Below are 22630 nucleotides of genomic sequence, written 5' to 3'. Positions count from 1 at the left end.
ACAATTATTTAGTTGTTTTTCAGATTGAAGAAAGAAAGAAGAAATAATAAGTCGTTAGAAGATGCGAAAAGCAGCTAGGATAGGAAGAAAACCTGGGTTCGCCGTTGAATGAGAAGACCAGCAAAAGCACCAACAAGATGGCGGATGCCAGACTGCATGGTGGGGCCACACTGCTTACGGTGGAAAAGATGACTGAGGTGATGGCAGTGGAGTTGGAAAAGCAGTTTGCGAGGCATATGGAGGCTTTGAGGAAGGAGACGGCAGTCGCATTGAAATTGTTAGTGGAGGAGGCAATCGCCCCGGTGAGGGTAGCTGTGGCAAAGACATCGGCCGAGGTGAGAGGGCAGGGCGAGAAGATGAAGGAAGTGGAGGAAGCCGTGTCACAGCACAGCGACCAGCTCACCTCGATGGGAGACAAGTTGCGGAGAGTGGTGGAGGTCAAAAGACTCCGAGCAAAGTTCGGGGACTTGGAGAACCGCTCGAGACTGTACAATCTGAGAACTGTGGGCTTGCCCGAAGGGACAGATGGACCAAGGCCAACAGAGTACTTCGCTAAGAAGTTGGTGGAGCTGATGGGGCAGGGCGAGAACTCCTCCCAGTACGAGCTCATCGGTCATTAAGGCCGAAGCCCAAGGTGAATGAGCCGCCAAGAGCAGTAATTATCTGCTTCTATAAGTACTGCACGAAGGAGAAGGTGTTAAGCTGGGCGAAGCAGAAGCGCGAGGTGCAGTTGGACGGTACTGAAGTTCGGATCTATCAGGACCTGACGGTTGAGTTGGCAAAGAGACTAGCGGCATTCGGGCGGGTGAAGGCAGCACTGTACAAGGGGGTGCGATTTGGTATGGTGTACCCGGCGAAGCGGAGGGTAACGTATAACGCCAAAGACTTTTATTTTGAGACAGTGGATGCAGCTGAGGCGTTTTGGAGGGCTTGGGACAAACGTGAGGAGCGGAACTGGAAGAGAGACCGTGGACTGTGTTTGGGCAGCTGGAAAATGTGTAAATGCTACAACGTTCGTTTTACTGATGTATATTGTAATTTACTTCTCTTTGCAGTGTAACAGAGTTCAAGTTAATGGTTGCGTGGATTGGCATCCTGTGTTGCGATGGTTAAATCTTACGTCAGTGAATTGTATGGGTTGGATTGTTGGTTTGTTTTTTCTTTCTCTGGGACTGGGTGGAAGGGGACGATATATCATGGCGGGGTGAGCCACCCGCACTAGCTAACTAAAGTCAGCTAGTGAACGGAGGTGAGGTGAGAGGATGGCTGCAGACATTGCAAGCCAGGATAGCAAGCTTCAATGGGCCTACGAGGTGAGCGAGAAGGAGGGGGGGGGGGGGGGTTTGGGATTGAACCAAGATTTGTGAACTGGGTAAAGCTATTATACAAGGAGCCGAAGGCGAGCGTCCGCACAAACAACATCAGCTCAAGATACTTTTCTCTCCACCGTGGGACGAGGCAGGGATGTCCAATGTCAATGTCCCCCCTGCTGTTTGCACTTACGATTGAGCCGTTGGCCATCGCATTAAGAAGTTCGTGAGCATGGAAAGGAATAGTGCGGGGGTGGGGTGGATAGAGCACAGGGTGTCCTTATGCCGACGACATGCTGTTAGATGTGTCGGAACCGGGCGTGTCGATAGGGGGAATATTGCGAGCATTTGGGTCTCTCTCGGGGGTACAAGCTGAACCTAGACAAGAATGAGTATTTTGTGGTGTCTCGGCTGGGGGTGGGGGGCTGCTATTCTGTAGGGTAGGGACTCACTTTAGGTATCTGGGGGTGCAGGTTGTCCGGAAGGGGGGAAGAGAGACTTTGCAAGTACAACATCTCATTTGGTGGGGAGAGTGAAAGCCGATTTGGCACGGTGGGATGGTCTCCCTCTGTCACTGGCGGGTCAGGTACAAGCGGTTAAAATGAATGTGTTGCTGCGATTTCTGTTTATTTTTCAATGCCTACAGATTTTCCTGCCAAACGCTTTTTTCAGGGAGATTGAGGGAAGGATTACCTTGTTCATATGGGGAGGGAAGGAGGCCAGAGTGAGAAAGGTGCTGTTACAGAGGGGAAGGCAGGCAGGGGTTTTGGGTCTCCCAAACCTGATGTACTACTACTGGGCAGCAACTGTGGAGAAGGTGCGGAGATGGGTCAGAGAAGTTGATTCCCAGTGGGTCAGAATGGAGGAGAGTTTGCGCTGAAAGCACTAGCAACAGCACCGCTCCCGATAGCTCCAGAGAAATACTCAGGGAGTCCGGTAATGATAGCTTCATTGAAAATTTGGAGGCAGTGTCGCCAACATTTCGGCTTGGCGGCAGGGTCATGGGAAATGCCAATTCGGGGAAACCACAGATTTGAGCCAGGGAGGTGGGATGGAAATTTCCAGAAATGGGGATTAAGATGCTAAAAGATGTGTTTCTTAGGGGACGGTTTGCAGGATTGAAGGAGTTGGAAGCGAAGTATGGGCTGGAGCAGGAAGAAATGTTTAGATACATGCAGGTTTGAGATTTTGCCAGAAAGGAGATACAGAGCTTCCTGGAGGAACCGGCCTCCACATTGCTGGTGCCAACAAGGGGATTGGAGAGGGGGGGTAGTGTCAGCGATGTACAGAGCTATTTTGGAAAAGGATAAGGCACAACTGGAATGGATCAAAGCAAAGTGGGAGGAAGAGTTAGGAGAGGTTATTGCGAGGGGGTCTGGTGTGAGGTAAATGCTTCCACCTTATGTGCGAAGTTGTGGCTGATACAGCTGAAGGTGGTACACAGAGCACACCTCACGAGGGCGAGGATGAGCTGATTCTTTGAAGGAGTAAGTTGCGTGTGAGCGTTGCTGGTGGGGGGTGGGGGGGGGGCACTAATCACGTTCGTATGTTTTGGTCCTGTCCAAAGCTAGAGGATTACTGGAAGGAGGTTCTTACGGTAATTTCCAAGGTGGTGAATGTGAAACTGGACCCGGGTCCCCAGGAGGCCATATTCGGGGTGTCGGACCAGCCAGGGTTGGAAACCGGTGCGGAGGCAGATATCGTAGCCTTCGCCTCGTTGGTCGCCCGAAGACGGATCCTGTTGGATGGAGAGCAGCCTCTCCACTCTGTGCCCTGGCGTGGGGACCTGTTGGAATTCTTGACCCTTGCGAAGGATAAGTTTGAACTGAGGGGGAAGGAGGGAGGGGTTCTACAAGTCATGTGCATTATTTACTATGCACTTTCAGAACTGGATAACATCAAACATTAGGGGGGGGGGGGGGGGGGCTGTGTGCATTAAGGGTGATCCCCTATTCCTTTTTGTCATTTATTTAAGTAAACATGCGGGCTGATGTTTGGGGGTTGGTGGGAGGATGGGATAGTTGTTATTGTTATGGGGATTGACATATTTGTTGCTAATTATTGTTTATTGTTGGTGGGTGTACGTTTGGGAGAAAATGTGAAAAGGGAGAATAAAAATATTTTTTTTTAGAAAGTGGTGCTGCGATTTGCTTTATGTCAGTTAGTGGGGAAAGAGGGCTCACGCGAAGGAAGATTTGGAAAGTTAGAAATTAAAAGCCAATAGTTCTGATAATAGAATGTGACAGGAGGAACAAGGGATAAACACAAGTGTGCATTAGCAAATAAAGTCACAATAGAGAAAAACGATAAAAAGTCTGAATTAAAGGCTCTTTATAAGAATGCTTGTAACATTCATAAGATAGATGAATTGATAGTACAAATAAAAATAAATTAGTATAATAGCCATTGAAGAAGTGGTTCCAAGGTGGTTACGGCTGGGACCTGAATAGTCATGGGTATTTGATATTTTAGAACAGCAGGAGGAAAAGGTGGTGGGGTAAAGGGGAAACATCATTCCTGCAACCAGTCTGCCAAACTGGTTTAAACCCCGCTGATTTTTCTCAATCCTAATGAATACAGGCCTTCTTGACCCAATCTCTCCTCATAGACAATCCTGCCATCCCAGGATGGAGTCTGGTGAAACTTTGATGCACTCCCTCTATGGCAAGTATATCCTTTGAGATAATGAGACCAAAACTGCCCACAATACTAAGATGTGGTCTCACCAAGGCCCATTATGTTAACGTAAGATATGTTTGTTATTGTACTCCAGTCCTCTTGTAACGAAGGGCAATATACCATTTGCCTTCCTAACTGCTTGCTGTATCAGCAAGCCTGCTTTCGTACTAGGACATCCAGGCCCCTTTGTACGTCAACATTTCCCAATCCATCGCCATTTAAATAATATTCTGCCATTCTGTTTCTGCGTCCAAAGTGGATAATTTCACATTTATCCACATTATATTGCATCTGTCACCTATTTGCCCACTCGCTCAACTTGCCTAAATCACCATGAAGCCTCTTAACATTCTCCTCACCAAGTTTTGTGTCATCAGCAAACTTGGAAATGTTACTTTGTTTCCTCATCCAATTCATTGACGTATATTTTGAGTAGGTGGGCCTCAAGCACTGATCCCGACAGGACCCTACTAGTCAGTGCCTGCCACTTCGAAAAAGGCCCATTTATTCCTACTGTTTCCTATCTGCCAACCAATTCTCAATACATGCCAATACATTGCACCCAATCCCATGTACACTAATCTTTAATGCGAGACTTTATCAAAAGCTTTCGAGAGAACACCAGAGGTGATTGTCTCCCTAGACACAGAGAAGGCCTTCGACAGAGTCAAACGGAAATACCTCAGAGGTACTGGAACGGTTCGGGCTTGGAACAGGATTCACCTCCTGGGTAAAACTCCTAGATAACGCTTCCATGGCAAACGTACGGACAAACGACACCAACTCCCAATACTTCCAGCTGCACAGGGGCACCAGCCAAGGATGCCCACTGTCCCCACTGCTGTTCACCTTAACGATCGAGCCACTAGCAATTGCACTCAGAGCGGCAAAAAGCTGGAGGGGGAACCGAAGACAGCAGAGTTTCACTATGCAGATGACCTGCTCCTCTACATCTCGGACCCACAAAGCAGCATGGACGGAATCATTGCGTTCCTGAAAGAGTTTGGCGCCTTCTCGGGCTAGACCTCCCTCCGGGCCCTCGCCACGGCAGCACTCCCATCCCCACCCAAAAAACACTCCAGCAGTCCAGTGGTGATAGTCACCCTCCAGTCCTAGAACCAGCTACGGCAGCTATTCGGCCTGACCAAAATGTCAGACAAAGCTCCCATCTGTAACAAGCATAGGTTCACACCAGCACTGACCAACGCCACCTTCAAAAGGTGAAGAGAGGACGAGGGAACACTGACAGTCAGGGACCTATACATCAACGGCAGGGTTGAGACACTGGACGAACTGACAGAGAAATTCCATCTGGCCAGGCGGAACAAGCTAAGGTACCCGCGGCTCAGAAACTTCCTACAAAAGGAGACAAGGACTTACCCACAACCGCCACGACAGACATTACTGGAAGAGTTACTGGACGCAAGCATATTAGAGAGGAAACTGTAGCGACATGTATGACCGACTGGTAGAAGGGGCCGACACCGTACTAGATGCAGCAAGAAGGAAATGAGAGGAGGACCTGGGGATGGAGATAGGATGAGGACTCTGGAGAGAAGCACTGCATAGGGTCAACTCCACCTGCGCAAGGCTCAGCCTGACGCAATTAAAAGTGGTACATAGAGCCCACTTAACAGGAACCCGTATGAGTAGGTTCTTCCTGGAGGTGGAGGACAGATGTGAACGGTGCCAAGGAGGCCCGGTCAACATCGCCCACATGTTCTGGTCCTGCCCCAGACTTGTGGAATACTGGACTGCCTTCTTCGAGTCAATGTCCAAAGTGGTGGGGGTGAGGGTGGAGTCATGCCCGAAAGTGGCGATCTTCAGGGTTTCAGACCAGCCAGATCTATTTCTGGGGAGGAGGGCAGACGCCCTTGCCTTTGCCTCCCTGATCACCCGACGTAGAATCCTGTTCGGCTGGCGGTCAGCAGCACCACCTAAGGCTGCAGACTGGCTGTCCAATCTCTCGGAATCCATCCAAATGGAGAAAATTAAATTCACCATCCGAGGGTCACACAACGGTTTCCACAGAACGTGGGAGCCATTCACCTGATTGTTCCGGGACTTGTTTGTGGCCAACAAACAAGCAGAAGAATAGCCAGGAACAAGGGGAAAGCAGCCAAAGCATGAGAGGGGGAGGTAGAACAGGAGGGGAGTGGGAACAACTCATTCTAAGAGGAAGGAAAGGCGAACCACAGAGGGGGGGGGGGGGGGGGGGGCGTTAACCAACCCGACATCCAGAGGAACAGAGAAAAAGAAGAACACAGGCGGAGGTCGGGAGGGCCAGATGAAACGGCAGCACGCACGAGAAGACAATGGCGACGAAATCCAACAGGGAGAAGAGAGGGGCAACACCGGCACCAGACCCACCCGAGGATTGCCCTCCGGAAGTGCCTCGCCAGCACGAACGGATGCCTACTTACGTATATGTAGATATATCATACCCTGTGTAAATAACGTCAAAATATACTTTGTGCAAAAGTCCAATAAAAACATTTTTTAAAAAAAGCTTTCTGAAAATTCAAATACACCACACCCACTGGTTCACCCTTACCTATTCTACTAGTTTCATCCTCAAAATAAATCAACAGAGGTTTGTTAAACATCATTTCCCTTTCATAAATACATGTTGACTTTGTCTAATCCTGTTGATATTTTCTCAGTGATCTTTGCAATAGACTAGTATTTTCCTCCGACTGATGTTAGGCTAACTGGTGTTTAATTCCGTTTTCTCCCTCCCTTGTTTTTAAAATAGAGTGGGGTTACATTTGTCACCTTCCAATCTGCCAGGACTGTTCTACAAAATTCTAGAAGATGACAACCAACGCACCCACTATTTCCATGACCATCTCCTTTAACTCACTGGGATGTAGATAATCAGTCCCATTCATTTCCTCGATACTTTTTTTTAGTAATACTAATTTCCTTAAATTTTTCCTTCTCACTAGACCCTGGATTCCTTGGCATTTCTGGGAAGTTATTTGTGTCTTCTTCTGTGAAGATAGATCAAAGTAGCTGTTTAATTGCTCTACAATTTCCTTGTTCTCCATTATATAGTCTCCTGTTTCGGACTGTAAGGGACCTACATTTGTCTTCACTAATCTTTTTATATACGTGGAAGCTTTTATAGTCCACTTTATATAGGATTTTATTTTCTCCTCTCAATCAATCTTTCGCCTGCTTTGTTGAATACTAAACTTCCCCCATCCTCATGTTGGATACCTTTTCTAGCAACTGTATAGGACTCCTCTTTGGATCAAATATTACCCTTAATTTCCATTGTAAGCCCTGGTTGGGCTGTTTTTCTTGCGTTTCTGCACTGATACAATTCAGAGATGGGTTTCTAGTTCCCCAATTCACTTTCGTAGTTTCCTGTGTTTAGACTTGGGATAAAAACAGAAAATACTGGACAATCTCAGCAGGCCTGACAGCATCTGTGGAGAGGGAGCTAATGTTTTGAGTCTGGATGACTTTGTCAAAGCTCATGTGGGAGCTGGTTTCAGTTCAGACTTTACTTTCCATCCTAATGAATTCTGTCACGTTAGTCATTTTACCCAAAAGGATCCTGCACAATGTTACAGCTGGTTTGCGATATAGAACAAGGCCAGCAGCGCGGGTTCAATTCCCGTACCAGCTGAGAATTATGAATTCTCACTGTGATCCCGAGAAGTCTCTGGAATGTGGCAACTAGGGGGATTTTCACAATAACTTCATTACAGAGTTAATGTAAGCCTACTTGCGACAATAAAGATTATTATAAGATTAATCAAAAGCAAAATACTGCAGAGGCTGCAAATCTGAAACAAAAACAGAATAAAAGTGCTGGATTATCGCAGCAGGTCTGACAGCACCTGTGGAGAGAGAAAAACACCATGCGACCTTTCTGCAGAACAGAAAAAAGGGATAGAAATGCAATGAATCATATACTTGGTAGAGGGCAGAAAGGGGTGTGGTGGAATGAAAAGATTTACTAACCACTTCTCATTGCAGAATACCAAATCTAGGATAGCACATTCCCCAGTTGGTCTAAAACACCCATCGTGTATGCTCCAAAAATTCATCTGCCACAATATTGTTGCTAATTTGACTTGCACAGCCTATGTTGTACAGCCAGCCTATCCTGCCATGTTGCAACTTAAAAATACAAGAAACTTCAAACCACCAAATATTTACTATCAAGAGTTTGGGGTTCAGAGAGAAATAAACTCCAGTTGATGTCCGACCACACCTATTTAAAAGTCAATCTGATACACATGCATCACGTATTTCCTGTTTAATGCCATCTCCTGCCACTAGTTTGGAGGCCTAAAGACAACTCCCAGTATTGTTTTCCTCCTCTTGTTGCTTCTTAGCTTTACCTAGACCGATTCTACATCGAGCTGTTCGGAGTCAATACACTGCTCCCAGATAGAAATGCAAATCTGTGAACATTTCCTTAGATCAAAAAAAATGCACACTGATATTCTAAGACCAATATTTAAAATTGCTTTCAAATATTTTGATGGGGAAACTACATGAATAATCACAACACCTCAATCTACACTTTAAAATCTCAAATCCTCTCCCAAGATATCCAAACAGCCCACTTTCTCAAGCGATAATTCCAGTTATGAACATCTCTCACCATCACCCAATTGGACTTTGCATCTAATCAGAAACGCTCAAGTCTGTCTGATAAGCTATCCAACGTCAACATTTGTCAAATGTCCTACATTTTAAAAGTGTTAAAACTAATAATAATTTTCGCATACGTTTTTAGATTGGATTGAAGTTTTCTCTTGGAGATGGTCATTGCCTGGCACTTGTATGGAGTCAAATTTTACTTATCGCTTACCAGCACAATTCTGAACGTGCCTGCATGTAGACAGACCTGGACAAGACACTTTTACTCTTCAAACTGTAATTGAACACTGTACAGTCAAGGGGCATCGTCACCTTATGATGGAGGGAAGGTCATTCAGCAGCCCGTGACAACGCCTTGGCTTTTAATTGTTAGCGATATAAATTGTTAAACCGCTGTACTAAGCTAATGCAGAGCGGAACAATCACTTAATTTAAAGTCTCAAAAAAAATACATAAGCTGCCTCTCCATAATATTCAAATACCAAGCAAAACAGCGAAGAGGTTGCGAAAAGTCAGATGAGTTGTGCAGAGAAAAAAGACGTTGAAAGGTACATGCCGCGAAATTAACAGTTTGTCAGCCGGTGACAAATACGTCCTGTCTCAATCTGCCATGCTGCAGCTTCAAAAACACAAAGAAACACACCAAATATTCGCTATCAGGGGTTCAGAGAGAAACTAATTCCAGTGGACGCCCCCGACCGTATTTAAAGTCAATCGGACAGCAACCCCCGGGTAAAGCCCCGGTCTCCCGGGGCGGCCGTGCTGTTTGATCCCAGACAGCAGCTTTTCTACCGGCTCACACCGCCCAGCGTCGCGCCTCCCGCTCTGGGAGAATTTGAAGCCGCCTTTCCTCCCGCAGGGCTGGGGAGTGGAGAGAACCAGCCGGAGCCGTCATCAGTAGCACCCTAGTCCCGTCCCGGTCCTGACACCGGCAGAGAGCAGCCGCTTACCGGAGGATCCCGGAGAAACCCAAGAGCGCCGAACAACCGCCGCGCGCGCACTCGCCCGTTTAAACTTTTAAATTCAGCGGCAGTTACAGCCCGAGCCAATGGCAGCCAAGATGCCGCCCTGACGTAGACGCCGGAACTGACGCACAGACGCCGGAACTGACGCAATACTCCCTGCTCCATAAATCTTGGCCAGGAGGGACTTCCGTTATGGCTCTGCACTTACCCCACCCCCTCCCAGAACCATGATTGGCATAATCTTATCCTCAACCGATCAACCCGCTCACCATTTGCAAGTTTCAAGTGCTCATCTAATTGCTTAAATATTGTGAGGATTCCTGCCTCAGTCCTTCTGGGTGAAAAAGATTTTGCTCAAATTCCCACTAAATCTGTCCTTAAATCTATGCCCCCTGGTTATTGACTCTATGAAAGGGAAAGGTTTCTTCCGATCTACCTAATCTATGTCCCTCAATTTTGTACGTCTCAATCGGGTCCCCCCCTTGCCGTTCTGAACTGCACACGAACTGCACACAGTACTCCAGCTGTGGCCTAACGAGCATTTTATAAAGCTCCATGATAACATCCCTGCTCTTCTATTCTACGCCTTGTCTAATAAAGGAAAGTATCCCATATGCCTTCTTAGCCACCTTATCTACCTGCCCTGCTGGTTCACGGATTGTTAGACCTGCATCCAAAGGTCCATCTCGTTCTCTAATTCCTAGCTTCTTACTGTTCAATGTGTGTTCCCTTGTCTTGTTAGTCCTCCCAAGATGCACCACCTCACTTTTCAGGGTTAATTTCCATTTGCCACTGTTCTGCTCATCTGGCCAGCCTGTCTATGTCGTTCTGTAATCAAAGGCTTTTCTCCTCACTTTATACCACACCACCGATTTTCATGTCACCTGCAAACTTACTGATCATTCACATCTAGATCATTACACTGCAACTAGTAAGAGACCCAGCCCCAATCCATGTGGTACACCACTGGATACAGACTTCCAGTCACAAAAACAATCACGGAAAGCTAACAATGTGGTGCAAGCTGGTTCGAAAAGTGCGAGGGAACAAAACACACTGAAGCCTCTATCAAACTCACTGCAAAAGCCTATTTCATACCAGCTAAAACCTGTATAAATTCCCATAATGGTTTCACTTTGTAAAAATCAGCTATGATTTAAATCCATAACTTTCAATCTATCTCTTGCTAGTTCATTATGTAATTTGAACACAGGTAAAACAGCCATTAGAAAACTCTCCAGTGTCTTGTAATACAAATCCCTGGAGAAAGGTTCCTATTGTGAATGTCCTTCCTTGTACAGAGTGGGAAATATATCCCTGTTATATAGAGCAGAACTCCAATGAACTGTCCTGAGGTTCATCTTACACTAAAGTTGAAACTTGGGCAAAAAGGAAAAGCTTCCAATTCCTGATGGGATTAAAATCCCATGAAGATCAATATCTTTCTTCCCTCAAAATAAAATCCCATTAGGATCAGCTTCCACACAAAAGATATGAGTGCTGCAGATTTACATTGATTTCTGGGGGTGCAGACACTCATTTAATCCACTAAAGATGCTCCCCAGAGAATGGATGTAAATTTGCATCACGGAGAGCAACTTCTTTCCTCCAAAATTCCATCAGATACAAACTCTCCTTACCCCAACCAAAAAAAAATCCCACTAGGATTAACTTCCATCCCATCTCCAACCTGGGATCCTCCCTGCAGTAACTCAGAACCCAAGCCCCACAAAGGTGAATTTGCTGTTGGCAGTGAGCAGCGGTGGTGGGGAATCAGCACTGATTCTCCAAAACCATCCACAGCTCAGCATCTACATACACACAGAATTCAAAATAGGAATTAGTGACAAATGTAGTTAACCTCCCTCATTCATGAATCCGGTTTGACTTTTAGGTCGTTCATCGTTAAAAATAGGGCACCGACTTCCGGTTGCGGCTATGACCAGCTAAGTCGCACATTTGGCAGCTCCTGCGACAAAGGTGTTTAAGGGCCGATTGGAGGGCCCCGACGGTACTGTAACGACGAATCCCGGTGGGGGAAGGCTCCCTGAGGAGAGTGAGACCAACTTTATGGTCGGTACTCGGAGTGGGGCGACAAAAAAAGCGGCAGCAGCTCCCCGAAAAAAGCGGGGGAAGAGGACCAAAATGGCGGCCGGTGGCGCACTAGAAGATTGGAGAAAATGGGCGGAGGAGCAGCAGGCCGCTCTCCTCCGGTGTTTTACGGAGCTGAAAGTGGAACTCTTAGAGTCTATGAACGCGACGACCACAAGGCTGATGGGGGCCCAGGCGACCCAAGAGGCGTCGATAAGAGAGCTGCAGCAGGAGATGACTGCAAGGGAGGAGGAGGCCACGGTCCTCGTGGGAAAGGTGGAGGTGCACGAGGCACTCCACCTGAAATGGCAGAGCCGCTTTGAGGAGCTGGACACTTGAATGAGGCGGAAGAACTTGAGGATCCTGGGCCTAACAGAAGGCCTGGAGGGGCCTGATCTCCCGAAATATGTAGCGGAGATGCTGAGCTCCCTGATGGGAGAGGGGGCCGGTCCATCGCCCCTGGAGCTGGAAGAAGCATATCGGGTCATGGCTAGGCGGCCTAGGGCGAACGAGCCCCCGAGGGCGGTGCTGGTGCGATTCCAGCGTTTCTGTGATCGGGAGAAAGTGCTGAGGTGGGCCAAGAGGGAGAAAAGCAGCAAATGGGAGAATTCGACGGTGCGGATATATCAGGACTGGAGTGCGGAGGTGGCAAAGCGGCGGGCCCGGTTTAACCGGACGAAGGCGGTGCTGCACGCAAAGAGGATCAAGTTCGGAATGCTGCAGCCAGCGCGTTTGTGGGTCACCTACAAGGACCAGCACCATTACTTTGAGACCCCAGAGGAGGCATGGACTTTTGTTCGGGAGGAAAAGCTGGACCTGAACTAGAACTTGGGAACGCCGGCGGTCGAGGCCGCCCGAGTACCCTTGACTGATCAAGTGGCCCATGTCTTTCTTAGGCCAGGTCGGAACTTGGTTAAAGTTGATGGATCGTTTGGTTTCTTTGAAACTTGTGTTATGGGGGGTTTCTTTGTTCCTTTTTGTGTGTCTCTTCCCGTTGCCAACTTCCCTTAATTATTGTTGTTGTAGGGGGGGCTTTTTTACTGTTTTTTGATCTGTTCTTTAAGGGTTATGGTTACTGTTCTGTTCGATGGAGGGTGATGGTTAAGTACGTTATTATTGGGTAGTTATTTAGTTATTTAGTTATGCAGGCATAGTTATGTATTTATGTATTTATTTGAGATTTGTTATTTATATTGTTAAGTTGGGGAGGCGGGACGGGGGGGGTGCAAGTTGGTTATGCGTGTTTTCTTTTTCTCTTTTTCTTCCTCTCGTTTTAAGGGGGCTTTTTTATGGGCTTGGATTGGGACGGGGGTGGAATTGAAGATGGCGGGGTAGGGTGTGGCCGGGCGAAAGCGCGGGCTTTCCCCTGTTTCCCGCGCGCGGGACGGAGGAAGGGGGAGGAGAGAAGAGTGGGGTGTGGCCAGCAATGGCGGCTTTTCCCGCGCTGAAGCGGGGTCAGAGAGGGATGGCAAGGGGGGGGGGGGGAGGCCCCTCCCCCCCCACATCAGGAGGAGTCGGAGTGTGGCAGGGGCAGCCGGGTCAGCGAAAACCAGCTGACTCTCGGGAGTACGATGGTGGATACACCGCGGCTAGGAGGGGTCCTAGCCAGGGGGGGGGGGGGGGGGGGAAGGGGGGTTAGGGGGGGATACCGGGTTGCTGCTGGAAAGGCCGAGGACGGGAAGGGAAGAACGGGAGGAGAGAGGGGGAGGGGCCATCGCCATGGGGAACGGGTCAGAAGGGGAGGGTCGACCCGGGGTGAACAGGGGACAGGACATGGCTAATAGACAGGGGAAAGGGACGGGTCGCTCCGCGACCCGGTTGATTACTTGGAACGTGAGGGGGCTGAATGGGCCGGTCAAGAGATCAAGGGTTTTTTCACACCTAAAGGGACTGCAGGCGGATGTGGCAATGTTGCAGGAGACTCACTTGAGAGTAGTAGACCAGGTACGCCTGAGAAGGGGGTGGGTGGGACAGGTGTTCCACTCAGGCTTGGACGCAAAGAACCGGGGGGTGGCGATTTTGGTGGGAAAGAGGGTGTCGTTCGTGGCGGCGCAGGTGGTAGCAGATAAGGAGGGTAGGTACGTGATGGTGAAGGGTAGGCTGCAGGGAGAGAATGTGGTGCTGGTGAATGTGTATGCCCCGAATTGGGATGACGCGGGTTTTATGAGGCGCCTGTTGGGCCTCATTCCGGGTCTGGAGGCAGGGGGCCTGATCATGGGGGGGGACTTCAATACAGTGCTCGACCCTGGGCTGGACAGATCGAGTTCCAGGACGAATAGGAGGCCGGCAGCGGCAGAGGTGCTAAGGGGGTTCATGGAGCAGATGGGGGGGGGTAGACCCTTGGAGATTTGGCAGGCCAAGGGCGAGGGAGTATTCTTTTTTCTCCCACGTCCACAGGGTGTACTCCAGAATAGACTTTTTTGTACTGAGCAGGGGGCTGATTTCGAGAGTGCAGGACACGGAGTACTCGGCCATTGCGATTTCGGACCATGCACCACACTGGGTAGAGGTAGAACTGGGGGAAGCACGGGACCAGCGCCCGTTGTGGCGCCTGGATGTGGGGCTGCTGGCGGACGATGAGGTGTGCGGAAGGGTCCGGAAGGGCATTGAGAGATATCTGGGCACGAACGACACGGGCGAGGTGACGGTGGGGATAGTCTGGGAGGCCCTGAAAGCAGTGATCAGAGGAGAGCTGATCTCCATAAGGGCACACAGAGAAAGGAAGGAGAGGCAGGAGAGGGAGAGACTGGTGGGGGAACTTATAGAAGTGGACAGGAGATATGCGGAGACACCAGAGGAGGGGCTGTTGAGGGAGCGGCGCAGTTTACAGGCCCAGTTTGACCTACTGACCACTAGGAAGGCGGAGACGCAATGGAGAAGGGCACAGGGCGCGGTCTATGAGTACGGGGAAAAGGCGAGCAGGATGCTGGCACACCAGCTGCGCAAGCGAGATGCAGCCAGAGAGATTGGGGGAGTGAGAGAGAAGGGAGGGAACGTAGTGCAGAAGGGGCAAGAGGTGAACGGGGTCTTCAGGGATTTCTACAGGGAATTGTACCGGTCTGAGCCGCCCAGGAGGAGGGGGGGAATGGAGAACTTCCTCGATAGATTGAGGTTCCCAAAGGTCCAGGAGGAACGGGTGGAGGGGCTGGGGGCGCCGATAGAGCTGCAGGAGCTAGTTAAAGGGATAGGCCAGATGCAGGCGGGGAAGGCGCCGGGGCCGGATGGGTTCCCGGTGGAATTTTATAAGAAGTATGTGGACTTGGTGGGTCCAGTGCTGGTGCGAGCCTTCAATGAGGCGCGAGAGGGGGGGGTTCTGCCCCCGACAATGTCACAGGCCCTGATCTCCTTGATCCTGAAGCGGGACAAAGACCCTGTACAGTGCGGGTCCTACAGGCCTATCTCCCTCTTGAATGTAGATGCCAAACTGTTGGCAAAGGTCCTGGCAACCAGAATAGAGGATTGTGTGCCAGGGGTAATCCATGAGGACCAGACGGGGTTCGTAAAGGGACGACAACTTAACACAAATGTCCGGAGACTGTTGAATGTGATTATGATGCCAGCAGTGGAGGGGGAGGCTGAGATAGTGGTAGCACTGGATGCAGAGAAGGCATTCGATAGGGTGGAGTGGGAATACCTGTGGGAGACGCTGGAACGGTTTGGGTTTGGGGAGGGATTTATCAAGTGAGTGAAGCTGCTGTATTCGGCCCCGATGGCGAGTGTGGTTACAAACGGGAGGAGGTCAGAGTATTTTGGGCTCCATCGAGGTACCAGGCAGGGATGCCCCCTATCCCCCTTACTATTTGCATTAGCGATCGAACCGTTGGCGATGGCACTGAGGGGTTCAGGGGGGTGGAGAGGACTGACAAGGGGAGGGGAGGAACATCGGGTATCACTCTATGCGGATGATTTGTTGTTGTATGTGGCAGACCCGGAAGGGGGAATGCCGGAGGTAATGGAAATACTAGCGGAGTTTGGGGACTTTTCGGGATATAAATTGAATGTGGGTAAAAGTGAGGTCTTTGTGATACACCCGGGAGATCAGGGGGAGGGAATTGGGCGGCTCCCCTTTAAGAGAGCAGTAAAGAGCTTCAGGTACTTAGGGGTGCAGGTGGCAAGGAACTGGGGGACCCTCCACAAGCTGAACTTTTCAAGGCTGGTGGAGCAGATGGAGGAGGAGTTCAAGAGGTGGGACATGGTACCGCTGTCGCTAGCAGGGAAGGTGCAGTCAGTCAAAATGACGGTCCTCCCGAGGTTCTTGTTTCTGTTCCAGTGCTTGCCCATCTTTCTCCCCAGGGCCTTCTTCAAGAAGGTAACTAGCAGCATTATGGGCTATGTGTGGGCACATGGCACCCCTAGAGTGAGAAGGATTTTCTTGGAACGGAGTAGGGACAGTGGAGGATTAGCGCTACCCAATCTTTCCGGATACTACTGGGCGGCGAACGCATCGATGGTGCGCAAGTGGGTGATGGAGGGGGAGGGGGCAGCTTGGAAACGTATGGAGAGGGCGTCCTGCGGCAATACAAGCCTGGGGCGCTAGTAACGGCACCATGGCCGCTCCCCCCCACAAGGTATACCACGAGTCCGGTAGTGGCGGCCACCCTTAAAATCTGGGGGCAGTGGAGGCGACACAGGGGGGAAGTGGGGGGTCTGATGGCGGCGCCACTGAGAGGGAACCACAGATTTGTCCCGGGGAACACTGGCGGGGGATTCCAGAGCTGGCACAGGGCGGGCATCAGGCAACTGAGGGACATGTTCATAGAGGGGAGGTTTGCGAGCCTGGGAGAGCTGGAGGAGAAATTTGAGCTCCCCCCGGGGAACACGTTTAGATACCTGCAGGTGAAGGCATTTGCCAGACGACAGGTGGAAGGATTTCCCTTGCTTCCCGATAGAGGGGTGAGTGATAGGGTGCTGTCAGGGGTCTGGGTCGGAGAAGAGAAGGTCTCGGACATCTACAAAATAATGCAGGAGGTGGAGGAGGTATCGATAGAGGAGCTGAAAGACAAGTGGGAAGCGGAGCTGGGAGAGCAGATAGAAGATGGGACATGGGCGGATGCCTTAGAGAGGGTCAATTCGTCGTCATCGTGCGCAAGGTTGGGCCTCATCCAATTTAAGGTGCTGCACAGAGCCCATATGACGGGGACTAGGATGAGTCGGTTCTTCGGGGGTGAGGACAGGTGTGTTAGGTGTTCGGGAAGCCCTGCGAACCATGTACATATGTTCTGGATGTGCCCGGCACTGGAAGAGTTCTGGGAGGGGGTGGCGGGGATGGTATCGAGAGTGGTGGGAACCAGGGTCAAACCAGGGTGGGGGCTAGCGATTTTTGGGGTTGGGGTGGAGCCAGGAGTACAGGAGGCAGGGGAGGCCGGAATATGGCCTTTGCGTCCTTGGTAGCTCGGAGAAGGATCTTGATTCAGTGGAGGGACACAAGGCCACCAAGTGTTAACACCTGGTTAAACGACATGGCAAGCTTCATCCAATTGGAAAGAATCAAATTCGCCCTGAGAGGGTCGGTACAGGGGTTCTTCCGGCGGTGGCAGCCCTTCCTTGACTTTCTGGATCAGAGATAGGAACTGGAGGCCGAAACAGCAGCAACCCGGGGAGAAAGGGGGGGGGGGGGGGGGGGGGAGGGAGGGGGGGGGGGGGATAGCAACGAAGGGAGCACGTCAGCGGGGGGTCGCGGGCAATGACTGCCCGAGGCCATCGGCAGAAAGGGAAAAACGGTTTGGTTGCTAGACTGGTAGCGCGGGGGGGGGGGGGGGGGAGGGTGGGGGGGTGCGCGCAGGGGGGGGAGGGCGTGGGGAGGATATTCCAGGGGGATTTGTTGTGTTATAATTTAAAATGTAGTAGGGGTAAATGTTTGTATCGAAAAATTTCAATAAAAATTATTTAAAAAAAAAAATAGGGCACCCAATAGAGAATTCAATCAGACAACAGTGCTGTTAGGTTGGCGCTCTTCTAGCTGCATAAACATTCCTTTTACCAAATTACCTCAGCTCGAAAAAAAGCTATGTTTTTAGGCTATTCAGGGCACAATTCTCCGGCCTCTGTTAGTGAGAGGCCAAAAACGAGGTCCACGCTGGGCGCCAGTTTGCGATGCACCGGTCCACTCCTGTAGGCGAAATCCGGATCTCGCCATAGCATGGCAAGGAACCAATTATCACCGCTTAAACCCCATTTCCTTACAATCAACGAGAGTGACCCCCCATATCCAACAGCCTCCTGTCATTCAGCGGCCTCCCCAGCAAGTGCTTCCGCTGGCGCCGATTGGTACTCCTTTTGAAAAACGTGAACTGGTGGAAGGGCTTCTGTGGGGAGACGCGCAGGTGAGTAGCCATCTTTATTCACATGTTAGGGCAGCACGGTGGCGCAGTGGGTTAGCCCTGCAGCCTCAGGGCGCCGAGGTCCCAGGTTCGATCCTGGCTCTGGGTCACTGTCCGTGTGGAGTTTGCACATTCTCCTCGTGTTTGCGTGGGTTTTGCCCCCACAACTCAAAAGATGTGTAAGCTAGATGGATTGGTCACGTTAAATTGCCCCTTAATTGTTAAAAAATGAATTGGGTACTGTAAATTTATATATATTTTTAAAAAAATCTTTGCTCACATGCAGAAAGACGGGAGCGCTGGGTTTGCCACCCCAGTGCTTGGGGGGGGGGGGGGGGGCACCGGGGGGCAACCACTCGTGACACCATCATGCCAACACTAGATTGTGTTTGCCCATTCCGGGGGCCCGTCTGCCCCACCGATCACTCACACCCTCCACCGACTGCTGAGGCCTCTGGCTGCACGGCTGAAGGCTATTGCGGATAGGGAATTGGCAATCGTGGTTAAGTGAGCACCTCACAGATGCCATGTGGGTGGGGGGGGGGGGGGGGGGGGGGCATGCAGCATGTGGGAATCATTGCCTAGCATTCCAATCACACACTGATGTCTGGACAATGTGCTTGAACACTGTGGAAGGCAACACCACACATGCGATATCCAAACACCCAGGGATGGGACACAGCACCGGGCACATGTCCACGGCTGGAATGTGGGGTGCCTGGTGAGATGGGCAAAGGGTCCAGGGGTCAGCCCGCATTGAGGAAGAAAGTGACAATATTCGTGCAAAAAGGAGTTTACTGAGCTATTCAATAACGCACTCCCGGTGGTGCCCCTTTCCCCCCCCAACGCCCTCAGTGATCCTCAACCTGCCTGCCCATCCTAGCTCTACCACTACATCTCGGTGTTTCCCCAGGATGCACATCTGAAGTGGAGACTGCCAGCTGTCTACCTTGTCCTGTGGCCCTCGATGTCCCTGGCAGGCTTCTCTGGGGCCGTAGGACCACGGTTCACCTGTTAACAGCACATGTTCTGTCCCACGTGCTGTCCTTGAGATACGGCCTCATCAGAGGGGTGGAACTCCGGAGCTGGTGGCCATCGTCGCCACTCAGCGCCCCTCCTCCTGGTCGGTGCCCAATGGGCCCTGGGGCTCACCTTGGGGCGGAGGACCAGCTCATTTGAGCACTGGCGGCTCCCCAATGTCTGCACCATGGTGTTGATGCCCTGAGTGATGCCCCTCAATGACTGGGACATGCTCTGCAGTGCCTCAGCAATGCCGACATTCGACTGGGACAAGCTACGCAGCGCCTCGGCCATGCCCATCTGAGAGTGAGACATGTCCCGCAGCACTTCATTAAGGTTGGCCTGGTACTGGGTGACATTCTCCAACAAACAGTCATTTTGCTGAGGCTCTCATCCATGGCCGTTAGCGACTGTGCGACGCCTTAGACACCTTCAGACATGGTGCCAATGTCGTGCACCAGGCTCTGTTACTGTGTTGGCCTCGGTGCCACTCATTGCCGGTGCCATCTCCTTCACCCGTAGCCTCTGGGACTCCTCCAAGCGGCTATGGATCTGTTGGGGCAATGCTGACATCTTCCTCTGAGCGACCCGGCCACTCATTATTGTGTCCATCAGCTCCGGGTTACCCACTTCCAGAGGTTCAACATCAGACTGGGCATCAGACGTCTGCTGTCTCACCTGGGGGTTCCTGCCTCCGTCTGATCTACTACAGCAGCAGTGTGGTACTCACCAGATTGTGCCTCAGATGCCTGACCAGAAACATTTCCCACCGGGTTGTGTGTATCAGCACTGGTGGAGGGTGTGGATGACAGCTGTGCCACGACCATCTCCTCCGAGATGTTCTCCTGGGAATCAGGAGAGGGGGCCACCCGGGATGTGCCGGCTCCGTCGGCTGGAGGATGTGCAGAAGAGCGAACATGTTATCAGTGGGAGGTATTGGTCAGTCAGTAAGGCAATCATTACTCACGTTTGACAGGTCCTCCAGGTGGAGCCCGACGGTTCCTCACCTCTGGGCCTTCCGCCAGCCTCCGCCCTGTCCTTGGCTACGCCAGTCACCTCCATGGCCCACTCCTCAAAGCAGGTGAGGATTCTGATATGGGGCACCCCACCGCCAGTCTGGGCAATTCCCGCCGATGATGGGAGAGCTTTTCCTGAGGAGACACAGAGGGCATTGTTAACCACACACATGGTTCACAGTGGTGGGAGGGAGGTGTGAAGGTGGGGTGGGGGGGTTTGAGGAGGGGGGGGGAAGGGAGTGCTGGGGGTCATCTGAAGGGTTAGGGTGGGTGTGGATGCTCCGGGGGGGGGGGGGGGGGGGGGGCGCGGTGGGGTGTTGGTGTCTACTCACTCGTGCTGCCCGGTGTAGGTCGTTGACCTTTTTCCGGCCCTGAAGGCAAGTCTTCCTGAAAATGAAAATGAAATGAATGAAAATCGCTTATTGTCACAAGTAGGCTTCAAATGAAGTTACTGTGAAAGGCCCCTAGTCGCCACATTCCGGCACCTGTTCGGGGAGGCTGGGACGGGAATTGAACCGTGCTGCTGGCCTGTCTTGGTCTGCTTTCAAAGCCAGCGATTTAGCCCTGTGCTAAACCAGCCCGTGGTCATACTCTCTGCTAACGGCTGCTGCCACCTCGTCCCAGGCAGCACTGGCTGCCTTGTGGCTCACCCTCAAGGACCCTCGAGGAAACAGGACATCCCTCCTGGCCTCCATCATATTGAGGAGCCGGAGCCTCCCTCGGTCAGCATCCCCAAATCATAGGGCTGGACTCATCGGCGCCATTGTTGGCGAGCTGGCCTCACTGGGCCGAGCACCTGGAAGCTAGTGGCAATTCCCGCTCACTACCACACTTAGAAATTTTGCTGGAGAATCGTGCCCTCACTTTAAAAAAAAATAATTTAGAGTATTCAATTATATTTTTCCAATTAAGGGGCAATTTAGCGTGGCCAATCCACCTACCCTGCACATCTTTGGGTCGTGGGGGTGAGACCCACGCAGACACTGGGAGAATGTGCAAACTACACATGGACAATGCTCCAGAGCCGGGATCGAACCCGGGTCCTTGGCGCCGTGAGGCAGATGAGCTAACCACTGAGCCACCATGACACTCCCGCCCTCAGATTTTAATGCAATTTTTTTAGCTTAGCATTAGTTGGCAGCATTTCCTTAGCTCCAGTCTCGGAACTCTTGCCATGTAAAAACCTTTCTAGGCTGTCTTGGATGGTACGGTATGGTTTTTCCAGGCAGTTCTGAAAGTTCAGTTAACCTTGCAGCAGTGCTCGCTCCTTGGGGTCAAGGCTCAGGGCCGGCGGGAAAACAGGCAATGCACAACATTAGTGAGTGTATTGGTTCACAATTTTTCATTGCGCTGTGAATGTAATTAGATCACTGTTTTCAACCCATTTGCCTTCAGAAGGTTGATGCACGATCAATTGCACTAAAGACTCAGATTGGTACAACTGTGGCTTTATTACAGTCAGATGCGTGGCCTCCTGCTGCAGCTGGCGAAATAGCTGATCAGGAGGAGGTCACGCATATTTATACGGCTCCTTGTGGGCGGAGCTAGCCGGCAGGGGCTACCGGCGAACCTGTAGTGCAGGTCCTACCGTACATCCCCTAATACAGGTGCACAGTGGTTCACCACAAAAGGTGATAGCGAGTTGCCTTCTTGAACCACTGCAATTCTTGAGGTGTAAGTACACCCACAGTGCTGTTAGGGAGGGGATTCTAGGATTTTGAACCAGCGACAGTGAAGGTACGGTGATATATTTCCAAGTTGGGATGATGAGTGACTTGGAGGGGAACCTCCAGGTGGTTCCTATGTATCTGCTGCTCATGTCCGTCTAGATCAGTGGTTCTCAACCGGGGTCCACATGGACCCTGGGGGTCCATGTAACATTACTGGGGGTCCACACAAAAAAAATACCGAATCGGGGGTCCACGGTGATATTTTAGTGGTCCATAGAGCAATTCTACTTCAGAACAATTCACCTTTCTCTCTCTCTCTCGCACTGACAAAGAAGAAGTGCCCGACAGTATTCTGTTGAATATTTATCTTACAGATTTATTCCATCACCACATAATGCAACGAAACCAATGTGCCTCATATGTATGGATATACTTGCAAATGATAGCATGAAACCCTGTAAGCTTAAAATCCATCTGGAGACCAAGCACAAAGGAAAGAAAAACCAACCAGTAGAATACTTTAGAAAACACCGTGAGGATTTTCAAACAAGAAAAACAGTGACTCAAGTGTTTAATAACAAAGTAAGTAAAATGAATGATGGTTTACTGGCATGTTATGAAATTAGCAAGATAATAGCAAAGGCTGGGAAACCCCATAATATTGGTGAAACAATAATTTTGCCAGCTTTGTCTGTTATAATTTCATCAGTTATGAAACAAAATGCAAGTGAAATTACTAATTCCATCCCTTTAAGCAACTCATCTGTGTCGCGACGCATTGATGAAATGGCGGAGGATGTAGAAAAACAATTAATAGCTAATTTGCAAGTAAAACAGTTTGCCCTTCAACTTGATGAATCTACCTTAAGAGATAATGAAGTCATTCTATTAGCATATGTGAGATTTATAGATTATCAAGGACCCAGAGAGGAAATG

At 50.5% G+C, this 22630-nt stretch overlaps 1 protein-coding gene across 7 annotated transcripts in view; it reads right to left on the bottom strand.

The window, feature by feature from the left end:
• Window positions 1-10308, bottom strand: part of LOC119971707 (inner centromere protein A-like) — an 80039-nt gene extending 69731 nt beyond the window's left edge. For 2 of the 7 annotated variants that reach the window (XM_038807619.1, XM_038807625.1), the window contains exon 1: window positions 7965-8065. In XM_038807619.1, the coding sequence (XP_038663547.1) occupies window positions 7965-8050 (86 nt within the window). In that variant the 5' untranslated portion in view covers window positions 8051-8065. Of the gene's footprint in view, window positions 1-7964; window positions 8066-8823; window positions 8854-9255; window positions 9360-9562; window positions 9675-10215; window positions 10237-10289 lie in introns of those variants that run through there. The other 5 variants (XM_038807624.1, XM_038807623.1, XM_038807621.1 and 2 more) reach the window with 5 other exon arrangements.
• Between the last annotated feature and the right edge of the window lie 12322 nt (window positions 10309-22630).

Source organism: Scyliorhinus canicula, chromosome 9 (genome assembly GCF_902713615.1).
Source record: "Scyliorhinus canicula chromosome 9, sScyCan1.1, whole genome shotgun sequence".
Lineage (NCBI taxonomy): Eukaryota > Metazoa > Chordata > Chondrichthyes > Carcharhiniformes > Scyliorhinidae > Scyliorhinus > Scyliorhinus canicula.
The sequence above is the reverse complement of the archived record's forward strand: the minus strand, read 5'-3'. Positions and strand labels throughout refer to the sequence as shown.